This window comes from Tenrec ecaudatus, chromosome 4, assembly GCF_050624435.1.
Source record: "Tenrec ecaudatus isolate mTenEca1 chromosome 4, mTenEca1.hap1, whole genome shotgun sequence".
NCBI lineage: Eukaryota > Metazoa > Chordata > Mammalia > Afrosoricida > Tenrecidae > Tenrec > Tenrec ecaudatus.
In genome coordinates, this window is record NC_134533.1 from 201,648,794 (window position 1) to 201,674,886 (window position 26,093).

Sequence of the window (26,093 nt, forward strand, 5' to 3'; positions counted from 1 at the left end):
CCGGGAGTGATGCTCCCGTCTACAAGCGCAACCCCTGGCCCCGAAAAAAAGTTTGGCCCTTGGGACGGTTAAGAAAAAGCAAAGATCAATTCTGCACAAGTGGGCCCTGGCAGTATTCAGATCAAACCAGTGGGTGTGTGGGGGCCCAATGAGCTGAGAGAAAAGGGTATATGATTCGCCAGGGACCCAAATGGGGCCAAGTTCTGCACCTCTCCCCACCCCAGCCCAGGCCAGCCTCAGACCCCCCAGGGGGACAGAAAAGCTGAAAAATAACATAAGCATATCTCTCTGGTTACAAAGGTACAAAATGTATAAAAGTCCTCTTTTCTGCCCCCCCCACCTCCCGCCCCGCCCGCACCTGTCACACGCATGCTCACAGATGCGCATGGACCCTCAGCCCTGCCTCCACCTGGAGAGCTGCCGGCAGGGCGCTGTTGCCTGGGGTCAGCCCCCCAGCCAGTTTCCGGAGTCTCTTCTGCCAGCTCCAGTGCCCCATGACCCTCGGCGCTTCCTCCTGTGACCTTGTCTGCTCCTCAGGAGTGACCCTCGCTTCTGGGGACTCTGCAGAGTTGAATGGGAATGCAGAGGTCATGGCTGAGAGGACTCAGTCAGGAGGCTCTGGCCTCCCCACCCCGTCCCAGACACAGCCTGGCCCACCCCATCACCTTTGCCTCTCTGCCCTGTCTCTGAGTGCTTCCAGCCCCTCTATGTCCACTCCCAGGTCCATACTGGGCCCCCAGAATCATCGGCAAGGGCCCTTGGCCACCAGGTCTGTTCCCTAGCATTCAGCAAGCACCTACTACATGCAGATATTCTGTTAGGCACTTGACAGTTACAGCCCCTCACATTAATTACAGACCCATTTTATAGCCAAGGAAATGGAGACTCAGAGGTCAAGGCACCTGCTCAAGGCCACACAGCTGGTGGAATGGGAGGCAGAACTCAAATTCAGACTGTGTGACTTCAGAGACCAGTCCTCTGCCCTGTCCTCCTGGTCTACCTCCCACACAGCTAGACCCTGAGGAAAACCTGTAGGGTCTCCACTGGGGGCCTGTGTCATTCTTCCCTACCCCTAGAATCCCTCCAGAGCCCCAAGTCCCAGGCCACTTCCCCACCCCCACCCCCTTTGTCCTCCCTGAGTCCTGGATCCTGCTCAGTGTGGCTAGCTTTCCCCACCCCACACAAGTAGCCCCATTCCCACAAAGCCCTCAGCTCCACAGGCACCGCCACTACCACTGAACCCAGCTTGTTCCTGATTCAGCTTGTTTCTCCTTGAATCCCAACTCCCCCTTTGGCTCTAAGACCTGGCAACTCTTGACACCTTTCCCCAGGGGACCTCCATCACCTAATCAGTGGTGGGCGTGGCTTCAGGGGGGCCTTTTTTAGAAGACCCTCTCCCCTGAGCCCAGGCCTCCATCTCTCCCTGCTTCCCAGTTAAGTGCCCACAGATTCCCCACAGGTGTTGAATCAGCTCCAGAGGCCCCACCCCCAAGGGCAGGATGAATGACTACTGACTGACCGAATTGGGCCATCCAGCCTGGTGCATGAGATCCCCTTAGCATGGCCCAAGTCCTGGCCCCTACTCGCCTCCTCTCTCCGCTGACCCTGGCAGGCATCATTTCTGGGCCTTCTCTGTGAGCTCCAGCCTTTTGGAAAACGTTCTCTCTCTTCTTTCTTAGCCCAAGTGGTCCTGCAAGTCCCTGCTGGCAACGCCTCCCAATCCCTGTCAGTTTCCTGCCCCTGCCCTCTGGGTCCCTGACTGTGCTGAACCAGGGAGGCCACCCTGGTGTGCCAACCCCCACCTGCTCTGTGTGAACACAGGGCAGGATGCGCTGGAGCTCCCCCCACCCCACCCCCACCCACCAGCATGAGGCCTGCTAGGTGCTAGGCCCTGCTTACTCTGAGTCTGGTGACAGCTCCGAGATGCTGTGGGATGTGGCCGAGCGAGGCGTGGAGGGCCCCAGGGCAGAGGCCGTGGCAGAAGGTGTGGCAGTGGTGTGGGGGCCCGAGGGCGTGCTTGAGGACTGTACGGAGGACAGGGCTGAGGAGTTGAAGGAGGCGAGGATGGAAGAGAGGATGTCCAGCTGCTCTGTGGACGGGCCGTGGCTGGGCCCAGAGGTTGGCTCCTCCCTTGCTCTCAGCAGCTGCGGGGGTGGCACGAGGCCTTCCCGGGAGGGATGCCGACTAGGCACCTGGTCCAGCTGCTCCCGTGAGTTTGATCTCCTGGACAGAGAGTCCAGGGGCCTGGGTGGCAAGAGGGGGTCCCTTGAGAGTTGCCGCTGGGGAGACAAGGCCAGAGGCGGGGGCTGTAGCTCAGGGTCCCGGGCACCACGGGGCGCGGGCAGCGTGCTCAGCCATTCTCGGGGTGCTCCTCGGTCCAGCGCATCCCGAGACCCGAAGCGGCCGGCCATGGCACCAGGGTAGTCCCGAGGCGGCTGCCTCCGAGGCAGAGTGTTTCCCCGGTCCCTGGGCTCCAGGCGACTCGGCGGGGGCGGGGGAGTGGCATCTAAGCGTTCCTGGGAACCTGGCCGGCTCAGGGGACGCAGGGCCGGGGCCGGGGCCTCCTCCAGTCGCTCCCGGCTCAGCTGCCGCCTGAGGAGCAGATCGAGCTGTTCCCGGGAGGAGTAGCGGCTGGCTGGCTGGGAAAGGCTGCCAGTGCCGCCGCCAACATAGATTCGCCCATAGGAGGCGGCCGGCACAGCACGGTGGCCCAGCGTGGCTGCGCGGCACCAGGACAGCTCAGGGATGCCTCGGGCCTGTGGAACCAGTGGGTACTGCAGCCGGTTCTTCAGGATGCCTGCCAGAGGGACAGGGGACCGTGTGGGGTGTGGAGGACCGGGGCAGCCCAAGGAGGGGCAGAGGCAGTGAAACTGGGACCGAGTGAGGGTGAGGAGTCTCAGAGAGGCAGGCAGGGCAGGGCAGCTTCCATGGCCAAAGGTTGGGGCAGGACACCCCTATGCAGGCTGAAGTCAGAGGGGCCAGAGCTGTTCCCATACGCAGTCCTCTGTGGCCCCTTTGACACAGGGCCTGAGTCCCTTAAAGCAGGCTAGGGACAGAAACCTTCTGGATCAGAGCAAAGGCTCTGGGGCCTGCGGGCAGCAACTCCCAAGACTCTCACAGTGCAGGCTAAGGTACCCAGTGGGCAAAAGCCTTCCAGGTCAGGCGCTGCCTGAGGAGACCTATGCAGCAGGATAGAGGAGCAGAACCCCCCTCATCCCCCCCCCACACACCACTGACCCAAGCCAGAGCCGCTCAGGACCCCCTGAAGCAGTGTGGTTCAACCCATTGCCACTGAGGCAGTTCTGATGCACCACACCCCTAGAGGGCAATGTGCAACTGCCCCAGGCTGCCCGTCTTTCTCTGGCAAAGTGGCTGGTGCAGCCGGCTGACTGCACCTGAGCACTTAACCTCTGTGCCACCAGAGGTCCCTGCAGTCTCTGATTTGCTCACTACAGGACCAGCTAGGAGACAGGAGGACTGACTGCCCTTGCTGATTTCCAGGACTAAGTCTTTATGGGAGTAGAAAGCCTTGTCCTTCTACCGCAGAGCGGCTGGTGGCTAGTGGCTTCCAACTGCTGACAGTGTCACCACCACACCAGCAGGGTTCTGGAGTCGAGCCCCAGGAGGCAGTAACGCCCTGCATCAAGGCCCACCTTTCCTCTGGCGCTGGGCCCGGCCCAGGGTGGTCTCGTCCCCGCTGGTCAGGGCCAGGTCTGGCTGGTGGTTGTTGGTGGCATCCTTGTTGGTGTCCAGCCCCAGGCGCCTCTCAGAGCCCCAGGTCTGCAGGGCACAGGGGGCTGCCTCGCACTCCCCCAGCGCTGGCCAGTAGGACAGGAGGTCATTGCCATCTACATCTGTGGAGTCCAGGCAGGTTACAGGAGCCTCTGGGTTGACCCCAGTGACCCAGACTCAGTGACCCTCCTGGCCCCATTAACCCTGAAAGTCCTGGCTATTCTCACTGAGCAGAGAGAGGCGTGAGAAGTATCTCCTGAGAGAGTCCTCGAACCAGCAGGGAGGGATTACTGAGAAGCCCCTCCCCACCCCCAGGCTGCAGGTAGACAGAAAGTAGGGATAGGGGACCTGGTGACCAAGGAGTTAGGAAGAACAGGCTGAATCCATTCGGCCGAGAGGACTGGGGGCGGGGGGGGGGGAGGTGGTCACTGTGTGCCATCCCCGACTCCAGCCGGCAGAGTGCCAACAGCAGATGGGGAAAAGGTTCATGGAGGTCCCAACAGTGAACCCAGCATCGGGGCCCCATTGGTTCCCAAATGTCCTAGTCCCTGAGCCACACCTAAGTCAACAACAGGTGGTCTGCTGGTCACCCGTGTAGCCAGAGGGCCTGCCCCAACCCCCATCACCTTTGGGGTGAGTGAGGAGTCTCTCACTCTGGGCGGCCCGGCGGAGTGGACGCTGGAAACGCCCCCGTGTCCTCCCATTGTCCTCACTCTCCGAAGACGGGATGGACAGACTCCTCTCCTCCTCCAAGGATAGGTCACTGTCTGAGTCGGAGTCTACACCTGGAGCCAGGGGGGTGAGAAAGTCTAGCAGTGGTGTGAGGGGTGTGTAGAGGCTGGGGTGAAGGATCTTGGGAGAACATACAACAAAAGCTTGAGGCTGGGCACTTCAGCATGTGGGGAGTGGAGCAGGACTGGCAAGGAGTAGATCCTGGGGGACCCAGACTAATTGGGTGGTTAGCTCCTAGGACAGTGGCCCAAAGGGACCTCACTCCACCCCAGTCAGCCACTGCTCTGAGTCTGGGGCAGAAGGAGGGGGCTGGAGAGAGCTACCCTGCAGCCCTCTTCCCTGTTCCAGGTCCCCACCTCCGCCAGCGTCTCGGTGGAACATGGCCACATCCAGGTCAGTTGGGCCAGTGTGAGCCTGGAGGCTGTGGTCAGTGGGGTCAGCAGCCGGGCCATGTCGGGCCATGACATTATCCCTGGAAACACAGGAGCCATTAGAGAGGGTTCTGTGAAGGCTGGGGTATCTGCAGGAGGCACCTGTGGGGTACAGGCAGCAGGAAGGACCCTTGTCCTGGCAGCTCAGCCACACGGCTGAGCTGGTAGCAACCATCAGATCGAGAGCCTCATGATACCAACAGCCGGGGCTGCTGGCTGGACAGGACTCCAGGTCCTGCCTCCCCAGGGAAGAAAGTGACTTATCTGCCCGGGGCCAGGGCTGGGGCCACGGTGGCCTAGAGCCCTGGCGGCAGTGACCATGATATTTCTCCCAGCACACCCAGAAGCTCCCCACCCTACTCAGAACTGAGAATTCAGCCATCTGGGTTTGTTTGTCCCAAATCCGGGGGAGCCCCCCCCAGCACAGACAGCAGCCTCTCCTACCCACACACCTGCTCCATCCACCTCCAGGGTTCTGGGCCTCAGCAAATGCCAGCTCCACCCCAAGACCACCACCCAGAGGCCTGCAATGCCTCCCTCTCCACTCCACTGTCCCTGTCCCTAGTTCCCGCTGGCCAGAGAGACAGCCTCTCCCCTCTCCACCCCGCCCTGGCCCCTCAAGAGGAGGTCCACCTGAGGTAGCTGCGGCCCCGCTGGCTGTCCTGGTCCTGGGTGCGGCCGGAGCGGGCACTGCTCACTGAAGAGACAGTGGAGGCGCCCAGCGTGATGCGGATGAGGCCGCTCTCCTCAAAGAGGGCCGTGTTGTTGTAGGCCCCGGGCCCCTGGGGGAGGGGGTGTGGGGGTGGTCAAGTGTGAGCCAGTCCCCAGCCCCTGGAGCCCTGGCCTCCCAGCCCGCCCTTCCCCGGGGCTCCCAGCCCCAGGAGCCCCTCACCGTCCCAGGTGCAGGCCTCGCCTCCTCAGGCGTTGCCTTCCTGCCCAGGCAGGCTGACGTCCAAGCGGCCCGAGCATCTGCATTCAGGACACAGAAGAGCAGCAGCGCTGCCAGGCCCTGTGGGCCAGCAAGGGTCAGTGAGGGGTTGGCAACAGGTCAGGAAAGGCCCAGGGAAGGTCACCGGGGGCCAGTTAGGGGTCATCTAAGCCGCTGGGGGTCAACAGGGATCCCAGGGAGCTCTGCCAAGGAGAGGTAAGGGCAGTGGGAGTGGGAGCCTGAGTCAGGGAAAGCCAATGTTCTGAACTGGATTGTGTCCCACCCCATGCCCCCAACCACAGAATGTACTGAAATCCTAACCCCTGTATCCATCAATCAGGAGTCCTGGCAGTCCTGCAGGTAAAGCATTGGGTTGCTAACTGCAAGGTTGACAGTTCAAACCTGTCAGCTGCACCTCATGAGAAAGAAGAGGCTGTCTGGCCCCAGGAAGGTTTCCAATCTTGGAAACCCTATGGGGCAGCTCTGCTCTGTCCTGCAGGGACTCTATGGTATATGGTGTGTGGGTTCTAGTTTTTTTTATACCTGTGGATACAGTTCCACTTAGGGGGGTCTTTGTTATGTTAAAGAGCCCACATCAGTTAGGATCTGTTTTAAGCCTGGGGACTTTTGAGATACAGAGAGATCAGACACAAAGAGGAGCAGTGGGAGCTGGGCGGGCACAAGCAGCAGGTGGAGGTGGCCCAGGAACAGAGGAACTAGGAGGCAGGGCAGAGCCAGGATGTCCCCCAGAACAGACAGAAGAGCCAGTGTCCTGAACTCAGGCTTCTTTCTACCTCCTGCACTGCGAGAAAACAAACCTCTGTGGAAACCACCCCCTTGGCCTCATGGTTCAGTTAGAAATCACCAGGTGCTCCGCAAGAACAAGAGGCTTTCTATTCTTGTACAGATTAAGTCTGGGAAACTCACAGGGGAAGTTCTGCCCTGTCCGATGGGGCCCCCAGGAGTTGGCATCAACTCGATGGCAGCTTGGTTTTTAATCTCTGTCCCAGTAGTACTAGAGAACCGGAACCGGGCAGGGAGGAGCAGCAAGCAGCCAGATGCCTGAGTGCTCCAATCCAAGGTCAGCCCCCAGCCTGAGCTCACTGCCGGGCAGCACTGCCCCCTGCAGGCTCTGCACTGTGTGAGTTACCTGGAGACCGCAGAGTCCGGCGTGGAGGTAGTGGAAGGCCAAGATGCTATGGTTGACCGCCAGGAGACCAAAGAGCCAGGAGGCACTGACCAGCAGGAGGAGCAGGAAAGAACTGCGGAGGGTTCTGCTGTGGGGACATGAGAGGACACACAGAGGTCAAACCACAGGGGGCATGGAGGATGGGAGCTCACATGGGAACCTGAGGTCTCAGGGGACACTAGGTCACAGGAGGGTCAGGCCAAGCACACAGAGGGGTGCGGGGCCCATGAGAGCAGCTGCAACATGAGGGCCAGGGCACAGAGTAAGCCCCCCTGCCCCCCAGGATGCTGGAGCCCTGGGGGTGCTGAGGAGGAGAACAGTGTGCAAGCAGGTGTGGACCAGAGTATGCAGGATGTCAGAGAGGGACCGCCGGCCTGCACCTACTGCCCTCCTGAAGATCCCCCTGCCTCACCACCAGCAACTCACAGCACAGAGGTCCTCTTGGCCTCCCTCGGCCCCTGGGAGCACGCGGCACGGGCAGCGAGGAGAAGCATAGCCCCGTTCATCTGCACAGAGAGAGAGCCAGTGAGGAGACCACATTGGGAACTCCTTGGATCAGACACAGAGCTGCAGAAGGGCCAGGGGTACAGGAGGATGGGCAGGAAGGACAGAGATGCTGAGAGATGGGGACGGAGAGTCAGGGTCACATACAAGGGAAGGTGTCCCTCTCTCCATGCCCGTTGACCAGAGAACAGAAATAGAGGCTGCCAGCTAGCTCCGCTCCATTCAGGGTGCCCCATGCGCGGGGGGGGGGGGGGGGGGGGGGGGGGGGGGGACACCACCACTGCAGAGTCCCGAGAGAAGTGTGCGCATGCGTGCGACGAGCACTGGCACTCACCAGGATCACCAGGATGATGGGGCCGGCAAAGCTCCAGATGAGGGGCTCATGGACAGAGATCCAGCAGAAATCGGGGTTCCCGTAGCCCTCGGGGTCCAAGCCGACGGCAAGGCCTGGCGGGAGGGGCAGTGGGTGTGCTGAAGGGGCGTGTGCTCTAAGCTGCCGGCACTCCCGGGGCGGGGTTCAGCTTGGCGTGCAGGTGAGGTGGGTTCCTCCAGGAGGAGGAGATGGCATGAGGAGGGTGGTCAAGTGGGGGTGGAGGGACCAGTCCAGGGTTGGGGACAGAGGGAGGTTGGGCAGGGCCCTCACCCAGGAGCACGGCCGGCACACCCCAGCCCAGGGCATGGTAGAAGCGCATGGCGCCGCGGTCCACGTTGCGGGGCTCAACCTGCATGCGGTAAAGGTGCAGCCCCTGCACCAAGAGCCACGCAAACGTGCTGAGGAAGAAGTAGTGCAGGAGAATGGCGACCGCAGTGCACACCAGCTGCGGGGCGAGGCGGAGGGCGGGCCGTCAGGACCTCTCCTGACCAGCCCCGCCTCTGACCCCCACCCCTTGGCCCGCTGAGCCCAGCAGCCTGCCCTGGACACCAGGGCTCGAAACACAGGTGTCCTTGACCTCGCGCTCCGTTTTGACCCCAGAGTCTGCACCTGGTTGTGGGTCCTGTGGATGCCCAGCAGGAAGCAGAGCTCTGCCACGCCCAAGGCAGCTGCCACGTTGGCACGGATCCCGCGCACGTTGGACTTGAGGCTGCGCAGGCTCAGCAGGACAGCGGCAGCCAGCAGCAGCGCGGCCACCGACACGGCCATGACCACATGCGTGAACACCGCCAGCAGCTCCAGGTCACCCTCCAGGCGCTGTGGGGGCAGGGATAGTCAGCGGGGTGGCAAGCAGAGTACTCTTGACGTCCTCCCCTGGGCCTTCACTCCCCCAGGGCTCTGACTGGCCCCCACCTCACGAGGGGAGGCATCCATGAGGACCCCAAAGGTGCCAGTCCTACTACAGCGACAACGTGCGTGGGAGCCATTCCGATGCACCAGCTCGCAGTCCCGCGCTGTCCACAGGCCGTGCTGCTCCGCCCTGCAGCCACAAAACAGTCAGCCCTGCCATTCCCTGGGGAGGGGGGTAAGTGCCCACTGCCAGGTGGGGTCTGCCCTGGCTTCCCAGGGGCTGCCAAGGGGACCGAGGGCTTCTGAGAGGGGGGAGTTCCTCACAGGCCAGGCGGGTCCCACTGCACACAGATAGCCTTGCTGCGATTGGCTGTCTGCAGCAGGCGGAAGTCCAGGCTGATGGGGGATGCCAGGAGGCCCCTCAGGAAGCTGCGCCCGTGGAACACAGCCACGCTGACCACTGGGGAGTTCATGACAGGATTCTGGGGGAGCCTGGGGAGAGAGACACCTGGCCTTGGACACTGGCACCCTCCTGAGCACCCTGCCAGTCTGTGTTGGGAGATGGAGTCAGCAGATACCAGCAGCTCCCACAGTGCTGAGCTGCCTCTGACTGGCCTGTTGCCCACCCCCATCTGATGGGCCTGATCAGCCTGTCCACTCCTGGCTCCAGGAGCACCTATGCACCCGCCTGTCCCGTCTGTCAGCTCGCAATCCCAACGCTGCACACAATCCAGGGAGCTACACCTGCAGGAAACCCAGATAGCTCACCTGCCCTCATTTAAGAACCAAAAAGCCCCCCCCCAAAAAAAAGAATCAAAAGCCCTGCTGGGGTGGGGAGAAGCACCTATGAGGCGCCCCTCCAGGTGGTACCTTGCACCCCTACGCTCCGTCTGGAACTGAGCAGGGAGCAGCCCCCCCAGGGTGCGGTATACAAGGAGGATGACGATGGAGAGTCCTGGTTCCAGCTCAGGCTCCTGGGGGGCTGGCGGGGGGGCCACACTAGGGGTGGTGGTGTTTTCTGTGCTGCTGCTGCTGCTGGAGGGTGGAACTGCAGGAAGGGAGGGAGGAAGGGGCCACTGTGAGAGCTCCATTTGGACCAACCCCAATGGCCTAAAATTAGGGAGCTAGGAAGCAGAAGCTTCCTGGAGGGGACCTGGGCTCCCCAGGGTGGAACTCTTAGTATTCATGCTCTGGCAGGGGTCACCATGGCGATGGCACAGTGGGGCCTGTGGGAAGGGGTGTGGGGCAGAGGGTGGGTGGGTGTGGGGGGGCCTGACTCTCGGAGATCTGGTCAGTGGGCAAGGGGGAAGTGGCTTGAAAGGGCCAGGGCACAGGACCCGGGTCACCAGGGGGCTCTCACCGTCGGGTGGGAACGGCTGTGTGGACTGGGAAGGCAGCAGCACATGGGTGTGAGGGTCCCAGGCATCCTGGCCCCGGAAGAGGTTGCTGTGGTAGCGGGGGTAGCGACGGGCCCCCCGGGTTGGGCTGGGGTGCTCCATGCGGTCGATACTGAGCACTACCAGCAAGAAGAAGGGTGAGACCCCTCCAGGGCCTCCTCCCTAGACTGAGGGTCACACTCCCACCTGCCTGATCCTGGGCCCATGTGCCATGGCCCACAGCCCCCTTGCCAACACCACAGAGGCATCCCTGCAAATGCGTGCCCACCCACCTTGCCCCAGTAGTCCCCAGCCTCCTGACCCTCCACATCCTTGTCTGTTAGAGTCCCATGCCCCGCCCCACCCCGCGCCACGCACTGATATTGGGCGTCACCAGCCCCACAGGGTTCAGGTACGTGTGTTCCATATTCCTTGCCAGTGTGGCCGCGTACTCCTCCAGGTGCTGCACCAGCCCTGCGCTGCCCGGGGAGTCCCCGGGGACCCGCTGCCCCAGGGCCGCCCACAGATCCCCGGTCTCTGGAGCAAGCAGTGCGGAGCCGGCCCACAGCAGGTTCTGGAGGAGGGAGAGGATGGTCCAGGCTCAGCTAGCAGGCAGGGGGTGGGAGGGGATGGGGTTCCATGGGGCCTACTAGGCAAGGGAAGAGGGGGAGCCCAGCTAGGCTTCAAGGCTGGCAGGGGGAGGGGAGAATCAGAGGGAGTAAACCCACCTCGTTGAAGTGAGCGTCCTGGGTGGCTGTCAGCCCGAAGCCCTGCTGCTGGCTCTCAAAGGCCAGCAGGTGGGCCAGCAGGCGGGCAGTGACTCGCACATCTTGGCTAAAGTAATAGTCAGTGTGGCCGGTCACTTCCCGCAGCCGCTTGGCCAGCTTCTTGGCCTCCGTGGTGTCCAGCGATGTCTTATTGAGCTCAAGGCCATCCAGCTGTAGTGACGGGGGTGTGGTGGTCGCTCTTACCCTCCAGGCCTTTCAAGGGCTGGGGGCCGCTGCCAACAGAGTCACTGTCTCCCTCCTCCCCCCCTACACAGGGAAGGTCTGCTCCCAGGGACCCCTCGGAGGTGGGGTGGGGGGGGCGGCCGGGGCTCACCAGCAGGCTGAGCTCCCGGAAAGTGGGAGAGGTGCAGTTGAAGAGGTCAGGCTCCAGCCAGCCCCGGTCCTCATCACACAGCCGCATGGCAGCACCTGGGGGCAGGCAACTCTGCATGAGGCCTGAGGCCTGGACAGTGTCCCTGAGGAGCTGACCCCTCCCTGCCCCCAAGCCTCTCTTGTCCTAGGGGCAGCCCTGAGGCAGAGGCCTGAGATAAGCACAGAGACACACATAGTTCCCTCACACCCTGGCAGGTATGCTGATGAAAATTCGGTCTTCCAGGAATGGTGGGTAGAGAGAGAGAGAGAGAGAGAGAGAGAGAGAGAGAGAGAGAGAGAGAGAGTAGCTTCTTCACACAATTTTATGGGCCTCCCTGACTCCTCAACTCCTTTATTATCACCTCTCCCCTTATCAGAACCTGGGGCTTGGATGGGGGATTGGGGCTTGGATGGGGGATTGAATGAGAATTGGCCTGGACCTTAAGGGAGGTTGTGGCCACCAGCAAGAGGGATCTTGACCTGAGTGCAGAACCTACCCCATCCCCAACAGTCCCCAACAGACTCAACACGTGCACAGGCACAGAGACACACACGTGAGCATGCGCACACGCCAATCTCTGCCCAGCCACTGCAGAGACCACAAGCAGTAGGGAGCCAAAGCAATGGAGCCAATGTGCCAGGGCCTCAGACCCAGGGGAGGGCCGGCCTGACTTCTGGCAGTAGGGAGAAAGGCCAGCAGGGGCTGGAAGGTAATGGGGAGAGGTCTTTAGGAAGTGGAGAGGGGTCTGCAGGGATCTCAGGAAAGGACCAGGGCTCTGCAGGAACTGCAGGCAATAAGGGGGGGAGCGCTCTCTGGGTCCCTCCAGGGACCTCAGGGAGCAGAAGTAATTTGAGCGACCTCAGCTGGCTGGAGGGGGTTGGCGGAATCTCAAGCTGCGGGAAGTTAGACCTTAGACAACCGGGCCGGGAGGGGGCTGCAAAAGCTCTGGCAATGGGATGGGGCAGCACACCTGAGCAAACACGTACCCCTTACCTGTACCCCGCAATCCTGCCCAGAAGCCAAGAGAAACAGACGGAGGCTCAGTGAGGGCATGCTGAGAGCCCCAAGGGAGTTATCAAGGGCAAAGGGCCCCTGAGGAACCCCACTCGACTCCCCCCTCTTTGCAGAACAAGGCCACCCAGCTCAAGAAGAGGGGTAGCTCCAGTCCCAACTAGCTCCCCCCTCAGCGATACCCCTGATACTCAATGATACTTACCCAGGGCCCCCCGGGGACAGGGCACTGTGGCCAAGATGCCAAACTTGGTCTGTGGCCACCACACACCAGCTCTCAGGGACTTGGGGCACGCATCATAGAGCACTGTGGGAGAGGGGTCACTGAGCCAGGTGACCAGGAGTAGCATGGGGACCAGGTGAGGAACCCACACCCACTGCCAGGGTGGCCACCCCTCACCCATCTCTCCCTTGTTGGCTTCAGGGGAGCTGCCTGCTGGGACATGAGGTCAGCCCCGATCTCTGAGACAGGTCAGCAAAGCACCAGGGGCAAATACGGGCCTCCCTGGGGCAGAGTAGCCACCTTCAGGAGAAAACTCCCAGCACCCCATGCAAAGAATCCGGCTGCTCAGGTGGATGCATGCTGGGGCCAGATCTCTGCAGGGAGCTGGGTGGGGACTGCTCACCCCGGCAGCCACTGGCTGTCACCTCTGCAAAGGGACTGTCGCAGCTGTTGCACTGGCGGCCAAGGGCTCCTGGGCGGCAGGGACACTGCCCACTGTGGGGGGCACATGAGCGCGAGGTGGAGCCCACGGGGTAGCAGTCACACGGGAGGCATGAGTCGCTGCCCCGAGGCCGGTAGTGAAACTCCTATTGAAGGACAGATCAAAGGGCTCAGGTCAGAAGTCAGCCTGGGGGTGAAGGGCGTCTCAGCACAGGATAGGGCATGGGGAAAGAGTGGCATGAAGGGAACATGCTCCCAGGCCGGAAGGAAGAGTGGGCATTTGACTGAAAAGGAGGAGTCAGAGGCCAAGAAGGAGAGATGTCAGAGGTCAAAGGCGGGCAAGGCACAAGTCAGGAGGCAGAGGTCAGCAAGCTGAACAAGGATCCAGGGAAGGGGGTAAAAGGTCAGAGGTCAGACACACCTTGCAGTGACATTGCCCGTCTGTTTTGTTGCAGTTTGGGTCAAAGCCTTTGTGAACGTCACAGTTGCAGGGGCCACAGGTTGGGTTTCCCCACCAGCCCCTAGGGCACTGTTGGTCCATCCTGGGGGTGGACAGCCCAGTGAGATGCCTCTGTATCTCAGTGACACCTCTGCTCTCCCCTCCCGCCCCACCATCATCTCAGCCTCAGCTCCTCACCTGTGCTCACAATGGTGGCCAAAATAGCCTCCTACACAATCACAGGTATAGCCGTGGGGAGCTCCTGGGAGGTGCCGGCAAGAGCCCTGGTTCTGACAGGGGCTCAAGAGGCAGGCATCCACACAGCCTGGGCCATAGTAACCTGTGGGTAGGGTGCGGGAGCTAGGATCCTAGCCCACGGAGCAGGGATGGGGGCCAGTGCCCACTCTTCTGCACTCCCCCCTCTGCCAGGCTCTCAATCATCACCCCAGGCCCTGGGACCCTGCCCAATCACCCTTCCCTGACCCTCTCCAGGGCCCCCACCTGGCCGGCAGGTACAGGAGAAGGCCTGCCAGAGATCTTGGCAGTCAGCGTGGGGAGGGCAGGGCCCAGATGCACAGGGGTCGGTCACAGCACAGCCAGGTTCCACATTCGTTCGGTGGCTGGGAGGGAGCAGGGCCGGGGACCCTGAGGGCGTGGAGCCAAGCCATACCCCCTGTGGGCACAGCCAGCAAAAGGTGAGGCCTACTTCAAGGCCCCCACAAAGCCAGTCGGTCTGATGTCCCGACATGCTGTCTTCCTCAGGTCCCACAGAGCTGCCAGGCCGATTCCCATTCAATCCTGGGGCCGTTGTTGCTGTTAGGGCCAGCCCGTCTACTCTGACCCCTGGCGCCCCTATGCACAGCAGAACACTGCCCAATCCTGCACTGTCCTTGCAATGGTCCCTGTGCCTTGAGCCCCCTGTGGCAGCCACAGTGTCAAGCTGTGTCATTGAGGGTCCAACTCTTTTTTACTGGTGGCACCCCTAATTGTCTTGTTCCTGGTAGAGGCCCCTAATGACCCTCCTCCATGACATCCATCATTTGAATTGAGCTTTTTCAGGTCCCACCGAGCCGCTGAACTCTAGCCCTTGACCCTAAGCCCCCTTTATCAGGCTCCCATGCTGACCCCCACCTGGATACAGCCGACCAGTCCCTGAGGGACCTGCTCCTCACTGCTGGGGGGCAGTCCTCCCACGTGGAGCCGCTTGACCTTCAAGCCCTGCAGTTCATTCCCCATTGACACAGTGCCCTGGGGGAGGGGACAGGTCAGCACAGACACCTGCCCCCTCCTAGGGTGGGTCATGGCCTTGTCCTTCTCTGTCCCCCATCCCCAGGGAGGGTGCTGCAGGGGCATGGAAGATGAGGTGACAGAAAGGTTTCATTCCAGAGAGGACCTTGAAATTCTATGATTCGGACCTGGGGGGAGGGGTGCCGGGCTGGTGGGGTGGATTCAGAGCAGGCATAAGAAGCGGGGGCTTGGGGGGAGGGGGGATTGTGGGGAGGGGGAACAGGACTACTAGAGGTGGGGTCAAATGACAGGGGTCTGGTTGGCAAAGCTGAGAACAGAACATTCCAGGGTCAGAGGTCAGACCTGGAAGAGGCTAAAATCCAGTGAGACCATGAGGACATGGTGACCCCGCCGGCCACCTGGTTCCTCCTGCAACTCCAGCCGCAGATCATGCCACCGGCCGTCACTGACAGTCACCTGGTCCAGGAGGAGGTGGGCAGCCCGGCCCGAGCTCCTGGTCACTGTTACGGACAGCAACCCTCGATCCAGCTGCAGGCAGAGAGGCACAGCCACGGAATCAGAGTTCCACGCTGGGCTGGGGCGGGAATGTATCCAGCGGTGACATCAGGGTGCTTGGAGGCTAGGCACTCCGAGGTGGGAACACTGGGACCAATGCTATACCCAGCATTGAGTGAGTTCTGCCAGGGGCTCCTGCTCTGCTGGGAAGTAGTCAGAGGGCAGATCAGGACCAGGGACTTGTCTTGGTGCAGCTGACCCAAGAGCTGTGCTGGCACCCTAGACCTGCTGAGGCTGTCAGGGTGGGGGCCAAGGAACAGGGTCCAGAACAGGCTCAAGTGAGGTCAGCATTCCTGGCAGAGAAGCATCCTGTGTGGCCGGGCCTGGACCGGCAGACCCTGAGAACTGAGGGCTCGGGGGGCGGTGTGGGGGAGGTCTGGGCAGGCGGACACACCTGGCAGAGAAGCATGCTGCGTGGCCCAGCCTGAACTTGCATAAGGACTCCCTGCGTTGCCCGCGTCCGAAATGCTAGTCCCAGGTACCAAGGCACAGACACGGTCATGTCGCTCCCAAAGTCCCAGGTCAGCGTGCCATTGCCATGGAAACGGTAAGGATGGGTCATGGCTGAGAGATAAGAGGAACTCGGTCACAGGTCCGACGCCAGGAACAGACCTTACTTACGCTGCCTGCAGCCCACCCTGTGCTGCCCACTCACTGAGCCGACAATCTTTGCCGCCATAACCCACGGGACAGTCGCAGACGTAGCCACCCCAGCGCTCTGAGCAGAGGCCACTGTTCTTGCAAGGGCTTGAGTCACAAAACCGCAGCTTAGCCTGGCAGCCTGGGAGAAGAAGGCACACAGGAAGGCTGGCGTTGAGTACTGGGCAGACCAGAAGGTGCAGAGAAGCCGAGTGAGGCCATGATTTCAACCCCGTGTTCTCTCTGCCCCTCAAGACCAGGCCAGGATTCTGAGTGGCCTCCCTGGAAGGAGGGGTACCTGACAGCTGACTAAGTTGGCTGGGTGGGTGAACTCGAAGCAGAGATATGAGAAGGGGGCTTGGCAGGGAGTGGAGAGGAGCTGGACTAGAGGTGGGATGAAATGACTGCGGTCTGGTTGGCAAGCCAAGAACAGAACATCCCAGGGTCAGAGATCAGAACTGGAAGAAGCTGAAACCCAATGAGGCCACTGGGGAGGGTTTGGCAAGGAGTGAGTCCCAAAGGCAATATTGTGGTGTGGTGCTTATCATCAAAGGAGCAAAGGATGAAGGCAGACCTAGGGTCACCCCCGGTAACCCTCCATACCCACCCAGGAAGGCACAGGCTGTAAGTGGGACTGGTAGGAGGTAGCTGGGCAGTTGGGCCCAAGCTCTTGGCCACCACAGGCTTACCTGCCGTCGTGCCATTATTGGCCACAAAGGCCGCCATGTCCACTCGGCGGCCATCAATGTGCAGGTCCCGCATACAGCCGACAAAGTCCTTGTGGGACACGGGGAAGTTCTCGGGGAGGTTGGGGACACCCCCCAGGAGCAGGGGTCCAGTCAGGTCCAGAGACCTGGGGGTCAGGGGGTTAGGTCATTGGTGGGACTAGGGATGGGGTGGGGTGGCTCCTGGGGGCTTTCAGGAGTAGGGAGTAGGACCCAGAGGGTATGGTGATTGACTGCACGGGGGGCGGGGGAGGCCAGGCTGGAAAAGGAGTAAGGGCACCCCTTCAGTTGTGGGGGCACAAAGAGGGGCTCATGGTAGGCGGGTGGTCTGGGAAAGGCGAGGGAACTGGGATTGAGGACTAGGAGGACAGAGGGGTGACTAGGGTAGGGGACAGAGCGGTAAAGAGCATGGACGGTTCGGCATGAGGTTAATAGGCAGGGTTGGGGAACTAAACATTTGGAGGGGTGTAGGGGAGAGTAGGGGGAGAATGCAGAGCTGAAGACTAGGGTGAGTTGAACTTCGAAGATCTTAGGTTAGGAAGGGAGAAGGAGAACCTGGGTGTCTGGGGGAGGGAGATGGGGAGCCTGGTGGGCTAGTAGGGGCCCAACAGGCAGAGGGCACGGGAACCAGCGCTAGGGCCTCACTTCTTGGAGCTGGTCTGCATGCCAGCAGCTGCACAGGAGTAGTTGCCAATTTCGGCCCCAAACTGCAGGGCCACGGCCACGTCACAGTCATCCATGCTCAGCACTGCCACCTTGTCCTTGGAGGGCCCCTGAGCACCCCCCAGAGCATCTGTCCGGGGCTAAGACCCAGGAATGCTAGTCAGCAGGGACTCTAGAGTGAGCCCCCTCCCGAGAGACAGCACCTGCTTCCCTCAGGGCCCACGCCAAGGGTGCTGCCCACCTTGTTGTAGTATCGCAGGTGTACTGTGTGCCAGTGTCCATCACTCAGACCCCCTGGGATTGTGGGGCTGACCACCGTGCTGGACTCGCCTGTGAGGGGACGTGTGTGGAGCTTGATCCTGGTCCTGTAGGTGCAGCTACTTCCAGGGCTACCCTGCATGCAGTTGGAGCACCCTACCTGCCTGCCCACCCACTTGTGACCACCCTGGGACCACAGAGAGGAAAAGCACACATTCCTTGGCTGGAGGGATGGATCCTTGCAGGAGATGTGGCCACGGTGCAGTTCACACTGTCAGGTGTGCAAAGGGGCAACTTCGTGGGACACGGGGTGGTGGGGTGGTGGTTAGGGCACCCCCAAGCCAACCCTACACTTACATGGACCCACTCGGACCCACTCGCCCCACTTACACCCACCCCAAACAGCCAGCACACCCGTCTCAGCGGCACGCACCCGTGGAATAGGTGAGCCGCACTTGGCCGGCCACCAGCTCCAGGGCCAGGAAGTCGTGCTTCTCGTTCAGGCGACCATTGTAGAAGAGCAGCCCGCTGGGCTGCACCGTGGCGAACCTGGAGGGAGAGGGCATCAGGAGCCGGATCCCACTTCGCACACCCACCACCCCTGTGACAAGAAGGTTCGCGGGACGCCGGCCCAGGCTGGGGAGCGAGGACAGTGGACGGCGTGTAGTCACAGGGGAGGGGCATCAGAGGAGGGGCGGGCGGTCTCTGATGGAGTGTCAGCGTGGGGCATTTAGGATGCTGGGTCGGGACCGAGCGTCCGGACAGGCACGCTGCGAGACGCGGGACGGGCACCTACGAGAGGGACAGCGTGAGGTGGAAGCGCTGCCGCAGGCCGCGAAACATGACGAAGGAACTGGGCGGGAAGGAGCGAGCCGCCACCTCGCAGCTGGGACCCTCGAAGGCCCCGCCCGCTGGGCACTGGCAGCGGAAGCCGCCGTCTGGCGCGTCTGTACAAGTGCCCCCGTTGCGGCAGACGCCGGGCACGCAGCGTCCGGCCTCGGTGTCCAGCTCGCAGTCTTCTCCTGGGGGCCAAGCAGCTGTGAGAGGCGATCGCGGCCGCGCCCCGCCCATGCTTCAGCAAGCCCTGCCTCTCCGCGACCACGCCCAGCCACGCCCCCACACCCGAGGAAAAGGCGCGCGCTCATTGGATCCCGCCCCTGGCCACACCCCGCGGTGCGGACCGCCACGCCTCCCAGCCCACGCGCGCTCTCAGCTGAGGTTCCCGGGCGCCCCCGCCAGCCCGGCCGGTCAAACAGCAGCGCCCCGGCCCCTCTCCCGGGCTTGGCCTCGGCCCTCCCCGCCAGGCCCTGCTCCCCGCGGCCGCCTCACCGGTGAAGCGCGGGCGGCAGACGCAGGTGTAGCCGCCCTCGCGCCGCGCGCAGGCGCCGCCGTTGCGACAGGGGTTCGAGTAGCAGAGGTCGAGCTCGGTCTCGCAGAAGTCGCCGGTGAAGCCCGGTGGGCAGCGGCAGCGCAGGCCGGCGATGGGCTGGATGGGGCGGAAGAGCGTGGAGGCCGAGGCCAGGAAAGGCGCGGACGAGTCGAAGCGCAGCACCGACACGCACTTCATGTAGTTCTCACAGGGCTCGCGCAGGCACACGTTGTCGTCGAAGGGCAGCACGTCGAGCAGTGAGCGGGCGGCGAGCGCGGCGCGGCGCACGTACAGCTGCTCCTGCAGCTCCTCGGAGCTGAACCAGGGCCCCGCAGCGCCCGCCGCGGCCCCGCGCGGGGCCAGCGCTGAGAAGCTCACATTGAGCACCGTGCCCCCCACGTCCGTGTCATTCTGGATGTTGAAGATGAAGACGTCCTCGGTGGGGGTGGCGAGAACCGCGGCCACACCTTCGAGGAAGTGACCCAGCAGTGGCGACAGGAAGCGCTCCTGCCACATGTTTTCGAGGCGCACCGTCAAGCTGTTGGCCAGCAGCTCCTCCGTGATGATCACGACTCGCAGCACGCACTGTGCTGTTACGCTGTGCAAGCCATCTGTGGGCAGGGCAAGTGCAAGATCAGCCACGGATTGGATCAGTAGCTACCGCTACTTGGGGCAGAAGGCTGGGTCAGATGACCACACAATCCCCCTGTACTAAGGAATCAGCAGGCTGACCCACCCCACCAAGACCCAAGACTAGTGCCCATCAACTCCTCCCCATCAAGGAATCACCAAGCTGCTACTTCCAACCCCTGAACAAGGAGGGTCTGCACCAGAGGAACCAACCCCGGGACACCCAGGAGTCAAAAGGACACTCCCCAACAGCACATAGGAAGGCCAATGATCCACCCTCCAGGGAAGCTCAGCAGGCCACACCCCCTCAGGAGCCAGGCCCTTTGGCGGTGGATTCCCCTCACCTCTGCATAGCAGAACCACCCAAGCCCCCCTTCCAAGAAACAAGGAGGGTGCTAGGTCAGGAACCGTTCACATCTTCTCTCTTAGGGGACCCCGGCCCAGTGACCACTACCGTCCCTCAGAGTCCTGGGTCAGCAAGCTCTCTTCCTCCAGGAGAGTGTTGGACTCCCTTCACCCCAATATTCATGGTTCAGCAAGCGGCTGGGGTCCTGTGACCTCAGTGAGCACTCTAAGAAATGAGGGGTGAGGCATGTCCCCAGCCCATACTCCTCAGTGGGTGGTCCGTAAGGACTTGGGGTTGGGTGCGCTGCAGGGTAAAGGAAGACCGCACCTTCTCTGGCAAGGCCAGGAGTCTGCTCCACACGTGGGGAGAGTGAGCATGGGGGAGCGAAGATCGCCTCTCACCTCTGCAGGCCCCAGGAGGCAGTGTGAGAGCCCCTCCAGCCTGTGATGTCCCATGAAGGAGGGGTGACCTCTTAGAGCAGTGGAGGCAGGAGGTAGATGGACCCCCAGAACCTTGTAAGGACAGAACCTTGTCCAGTCCTTGAAACAGCAACCAGGCCAAAGGTGGGCCCATTCTCTGTTGGAAGCTGCCAGAAAAAGCTGCTATTCCTGATCACCAAACTATTGGCCTCCCTCTCCTGCACAGATGGATGGAACTGTGATCCTTCATCTGAGCAGCGATGTGATGTGGCCTGACTAGCCTCTGCTGGCTTCGCCTGGGACCCCCAGGGCACTCCCCTAAGGCCCTTCTAAGAAGCCTTTCTGGGATGGGGGCTTGTCCCTGGGCATTGCAGATAATTCTCTATGGTCTTTATGGGGACTGTTAGATGCCCTGGAATCTTTGGGGCTCTGTGGTGACTTCCCTAGAATCTAAGCAGTCCCTGTGTGGCCTACGGCAGATTCCATGGGGGTGTGGGGATGAAACACTGGAGGGATTCTTGGGAGGTTTTGGGCACTCTGTGGAGCCCCTAAGGCTAACAGATTGGGGTTATGGGTTCCTCACCTACTCCCCTCACCTACTCCCCTCACCTGTGACAGTCACCAACATGGAGGCCACCAGCGGGCGGTTGTTGTCCAGCTTTCGGCTGAGCCTCAGCTCCCCGCTAGTCTGATTGACCACTAGCAGCTGCAGCTCATTGCCACGATCAAAGGAATAGAAGAGGCGGTCGGAAACGTCAGGGTCGTAAGCCGGGATGCGGCCGATGATGCCCAAGGGGAAGGTGTCTGAGCGGTTGGAAACGTAGTTGTTGAAGAGGATCTGGAAGTTGTTGAGCACAGGGCTGTTGTCATTCTGGTCAACCAGGCGGATGTGCACAGTGGCCCGACTGACCAGAGGGGCAGATGTGGCCTGCACCACAATCACATATTCCTTCCGAGCCTCATAATCCAGGTCAATGAGTGCGGTCAGCTCTCCAGAGAAGATGTCCATTTGGAACAGCTCAGGGATATTCCCCTCCACTATCTGGTACATGATATGGGCGTTGGGGCCTTCATCAGGGTCTACTGCAGTAATCTGGGCCACCACCGAGCCCACAACACTATTCTCCTTTACCCGCACCTCAAACTCCTCAGCTGGGAAGACAGGTGCATTGTCATTCACATCCTGCACTGTGACCTGGATGCTGACTGGGGTCCGAAGCGGGGGTACACCCCGGTCCACCGCATAGGCAGTCAGCTCATACACTGGCACTGCCTCCCTATCCAGTCTCCTAACCGTGCGCACAATGCCGGAGGTGGGCTCGATGGTGAAATCCCCATCCCCATCTTCCCCATTCTGGAAAGTGTACTGGACTCGGCCATTGGCGTGAGCATCCCGGTCGGTGGCTGAGATCTGAAGCACACTGGTGAAAGGCGGAGCATCCTCAGAGACCAGACCTGGGTAGTGTGAGGCCACAAACTGTGGGGCATTGTCATTCACGTCATTGACCATCACCTCCACGTAAGTGGTATCTGCCTTCTGTGGGATGCCGTTGTCTCTAGCTGTGATGGCCAGTGTGTAGGTCACCTGGTCCTCATAGTCCAGGGGGGCCTGCAGTGTAATGGCCCCTGAGTCTGCATCAATGCGGAACTGGGGCAAGTTGTCTTCCAGGAGGTAAGTAATACGTGCATTCTCACCCACATCATCGTCAGAGGCACTGATGACCACCACAGTACTGCCCACTGGACGGTCTTCATTCACATTCACTGAGTAGTGGGCGCTTTGAAAGACAGGCCGATGGGTGTTGGCGTCTGTGATGTTGATGTGCACATAACAGTGGTCATGCAAAGCGCGGTCTGAAGCGGTCAGCACTAGCTTGAAGTAGCGCTCCTGCTTATAGTCCAGTGGCAGAGCCAGTGTCACCAGACCCACGCCCCCCTGGGTGCTGATGGCAAAGCGGTTCCGGGTATTGCCCCCTGTGATCTGGTAGCTGATGGCACTGTTGGCATCGCGGTCTACAGCGGTCACGCTGACCACGCTGGTGCCTACAGTTGCATCCTCATTCAGGCGGAGGTGGTACTCCTTCAGGGTGAACTCAGGCCGGTTGTCATTAACATCCAACACCGTCACGGTGACACTGGCTGAGGCAGAGAGTGGGGGTGAGCCATGGTCTCGTGCTTCCACACCGAAGAAGTAGTGCTCCACAGCCTCCCGGTCCAGAGGGCCACTCACAGAGACCCAGCCTGTGGCACTGTTTATCACAAAGGGGGTATCCGGTGCCATGCCGGTTAAGGAGTACTCCAATCGGGCATTCTCCCCGTGGTCAGCATCCACTGCCTGAATGTGAATGACAGAGTGACCCAGGGGTGCATTCTCCAGGACCGAGACCTGGAACGGTGTGCTGACGAAGATAGGCATGTGGTCATTGATGTCCACTACCTGGATGCTGGCCAGGCCTGTGTTGTTGGACAGTGGCGGCCGACCTGCGTCCTGTGCCCGGATGCGCAAGGCGTACTCTCGCTCTGCCTCAAAGTCCAAAGGCGCCACAACCTGGATCTCTCCAGTGAGGCTGTCGATGGAGAAGTGGCCTCGGCTATTGCCGCTGATGATATTGTAGTGCACCAGTCCATTGGCGTCCTTATCCCGGTCGGTGGCCGTGACGCGCAGTACCACCGTGTGGGGGCGTACATCCTCGCGCACCTGAGCCACGTACCGCTTCTCGCTGAACTGGGGGGCGTTGTCATTCTCGTCCAGCACGGTTATGTGCACATGCACCGTGGCTGAGCGTGGCCCTGGCTCCTGGCCCTGGTCGCTGGCTTCCACCACCAGCTCGTAGCTCTCCATGTGCTCGCGGTCCACGCTGCCGCTGGTGCTGATGAGGCCAGAGCGCGCGTCAATCTCGAAGGCGGCGGCGGCAGCAGCGCGCGCAGCTGGCGTCCCCACGAAGCGATAGCGCAGGTTGGCGTTGGGAGGCGCGTCGCCGTCCGTGGCACGCAACTGCAGGATGGGGTAGCCCTCCTCCACGTTCTCACGAAGTGTCTCCCGGTACTGCGCCTGCTCGAACACCGGCGCGTGGTCGTTACGGTCAGCCACTGTGACAGCCACCATGGTGGTAGCCGAGAGGCGAGGGGAGCCGTGGTCCTGCGCGGTAACACGCAGATAGTGGCGCTCCATGCTCTCCCGGTCCAGCGCTGCCGCCGTGCGGATGAAGCCGCTGTGCGGGTCGATGCTGAACAGCTCCAGGGAGCGACTGTTCATGAGCGCCGCCAGCGAATAGACCACGCGCCCAGCCTCGCCCGCGTCCGGGTCCTGCGCCACCACGCGTAGTACTGCGGTGCCCGCCGCTTCATTCTCCGGCACCAGTGCTTGGTAGTTGTACTGCGGGAACTGCGGGTGGCGGTTTGCGGCGCGACGGGGGCGTGCCTGACTCGCGGGTTGTACTCGCCGAGCTCCTGGCCCGCCTCCGACCCCGGGAGGGCGCGGCCTGGGGCGCTGCGGGAGAAAGCGACGGCGGCGGCGGCGGCGGAGCCCGCGGGGGCGCATGCGCTGGGGCGCCGGCTCGGGAGCTGTCCGAGACTCGTGCGGTGCTGAATCCGGCCCAGGAGCTGTCCTCGCCGTGCGCGGTGCTGAACCCGGGCCCGGATCTGACCCTGAGGTTTGCGGAGGGCAGCTCAGCCGCGAGGCCGCCCTCTCCGCTCGGAATGTCGCAGCTCGTTCGCTCTGACCCCGACGCCGCGGCGCCCACAGTCCCCCACAGCAGTGTGCGGTTCCCATCCTTTTGCGGGACCCTCTCTCAGCGTTCCGCTGGAACGACACCGGCCTGGAGCCATACGGCCGAGCCAGAAGGTCCAAAGGGAGGGGCGAGCTGTCCTCCGGGCCCAGCACTCCAGGGGTCATAGCCTCCGGCAACAGTGCGTCTCTCCGTCCGGGGCCTGCCCTCCTGCCACAAGAAACCTCAGGGCGCCAGCATAACGGGGACCCTGGTGCCCGTCCTGTCTCTGGCCAGGGGTCGTCCAATGCCTTGGCCCCATGCTCAGCCCCCAGCACCGCGCCTGGACGCTCAGCTGGCTCTCGAGCGCTCCGGCCGTGTTTCCGTCCCCCTCCCAGCCCCACGAAGACGGGTCCCCTAACTCCCAAGCCAGGCTCCCCATTCTCTCGGACGTTGGGCGACTCGGGACAAAGAGCGAAGGCTCTGCCGCCGCTCCGCACCCAGGACCCCGTAGCGGCAGCTGCCCCCGGGCCAGAGCCCTGGCCCCCGCCGCCCCCCAGCTCCCCTCGACCGAGGGGGAACAAAGAGAGGAGAAGGAGCGGGAGAAGCGGGGTCGGCGGCTCCCCGAGACCCCGCCACTGCGGCCGCCTCGCCATCACCCCCCGCCTCCCCACACGGTCCCCGCCCCGGTCTGGACCGTGGGCCCGCCCCGCCTCTCGGGTTCCCTCCGGGGCCCCTGCCGCCGCCCCGGCCCGCCGCCCCTCGGCCTGTCGCTCCGCGCCGCCGCCGCCCTCTGGGCACCATCTACTCCGCGGCCGGAGCCCCTTCGGCGTGCGGCCCTGGCTTCGGCCGCCCCCACCACGGCATCCCCGCCGCTGCCGCCGCCTCCTGCCGTTCCAACATGGCTCCCGGCCGCCCCGATGGTTTACTCCACCTCCGCCCCGACGCCCAAACCCTGTGGTATCACCCGGTGCGCATGGCAGATCCGGCCAGCAGCGCTGTTTCCGCCATCTTTTTTAAGGGCACAATTGCTGCCCAGGGTGCTGAACAGAAAACGGAGCTTCCCCGCTATTGGGTCCGCCCTCTTCTACTTCAACCACCGCCCTTACCCGCCTCCCCGCCTTCTGGGTGGAGTACTGGCGCTTCTCCCAGCCCTTCCTGCGCTTGCAGCGCTCTGGCCCTCCTTCCTGAGCAGTCGTCTCCAACCCTGCCCTGGACTTCGATCTGAAAATGTGATGTCCATGACGTGTAACGATAGAGTTCTCACGGCCTTGGGCAAGAAGACCTCATAGAATCCCGGGGGCCGAAGGGGTGACGGTTGGAGGAAGGTCTGGGGCGCCAGTGGCTCGAATAATAACGTCAACTGTTTGATCAACGTTTTATTTAACTTATGGTATATATCGTGACTATCAGCATGTTTGGAAAACTCCTTTGGAGCAAGGACAGGAATTGATCGACCAAGGTTGAGGAATTAGGGGCCAGCAAGATCCCAGAGGCAGCTTGGGCTGGGGTGCCCTCCCCAGCTCACCTATCCTGAGCTCTCTGGGGTGCCATGTGGAACCCAGAGTTGTTCAGCCGTGACCTTGATTACCCTAAATCCCTGCCCCTCACCTGCCAAGACCGGGTCCCTTAACCCCTTAAAGGGTCTAACAGATAGATGCTCAGTTCTCTGGTGCTTCACTCCGGCTTTGCCAAAGCGCAGATCAGCGCCTAGCACACGCGGATCCCAACTGACCAATGGATGAGCTCGACGGAGGAGACATTACCAGGAAAAAAACCAAGCGGGAGGAGGAGGAGCGTTCCAATCAGAGAGTCATTGTTTCTATTGGCACAATGGGAGGCGCCGCCTTCTCCCCACCCCTTTCACCCCCTACCCCAAGGCTGACTCATTGTCTGGGAGGAGGGGGCTCCGTACGGTCCTTGGCTGGCTGGGAGAGAGAACCCTAGTGGCGCTCTGTGGTTCCCACCACTGGGGCGCAGCAAAAGTGGGTCGAAGCACCACAGCAGAAGACTCGGTCATTCTGGGACGCAGGCGGAGGTCAGGAACGCTCCAGGGGCGCAGCTCCCCCGGTGGGGCGGATCCTCTTCCAAACAAGCAGAGAACTGGCCCAAGGCTTTAGCTCGCTTCCAATAGTACCTATGACATCATCGCTAACCAATCAAATG

The 26,093-nt window shown here is 61.9% G+C and overlaps 1 protein-coding gene across 1 annotated transcript; it reads right to left on the minus strand.

Annotated features, from left to right (window-relative positions):
• Positions 1 to 393: 393 nt before the first annotated feature.
• Positions 394 to 24,583, minus strand: CELSR3 (cadherin EGF LAG seven-pass G-type receptor 3). Its single transcript, XM_075547303.1, has 35 exons — positions 20,830 to 24,583; positions 18,786 to 19,436; positions 18,253 to 18,478; positions 17,890 to 18,005; positions 17,440 to 17,528; positions 17,181 to 17,338; positions 16,500 to 16,663; positions 15,827 to 15,952; positions 15,566 to 15,735; positions 14,959 to 15,144; positions 14,500 to 14,616; positions 13,870 to 14,041; positions 13,567 to 13,708; positions 13,351 to 13,471; positions 12,892 to 13,075; positions 12,471 to 12,572; positions 11,216 to 11,310; positions 10,843 to 11,052; positions 10,493 to 10,688; positions 10,099 to 10,254; positions 9,609 to 9,786; positions 9,063 to 9,230; positions 8,802 to 8,928; positions 8,499 to 8,705; positions 8,160 to 8,334; positions 7,851 to 7,963; positions 7,439 to 7,518; positions 6,974 to 7,097; positions 5,788 to 5,904; positions 5,529 to 5,677; positions 4,821 to 4,936; positions 4,359 to 4,511; positions 3,654 to 3,854; positions 1,900 to 2,797; positions 394 to 561 (listed from the first exon to the last, which is right to left on the minus strand). The coding sequence occupies exons 1-35, from the start codon at positions 24,581 to 24,583 to the stop codon at positions 534 to 536; spliced, it is 9,969 nt and encodes a 3,322-aa protein (XP_075403418.1). The 3' UTR covers positions 394 to 533.
• Positions 24,584 to 26,093: the final 1,510 nt, after the last annotated feature.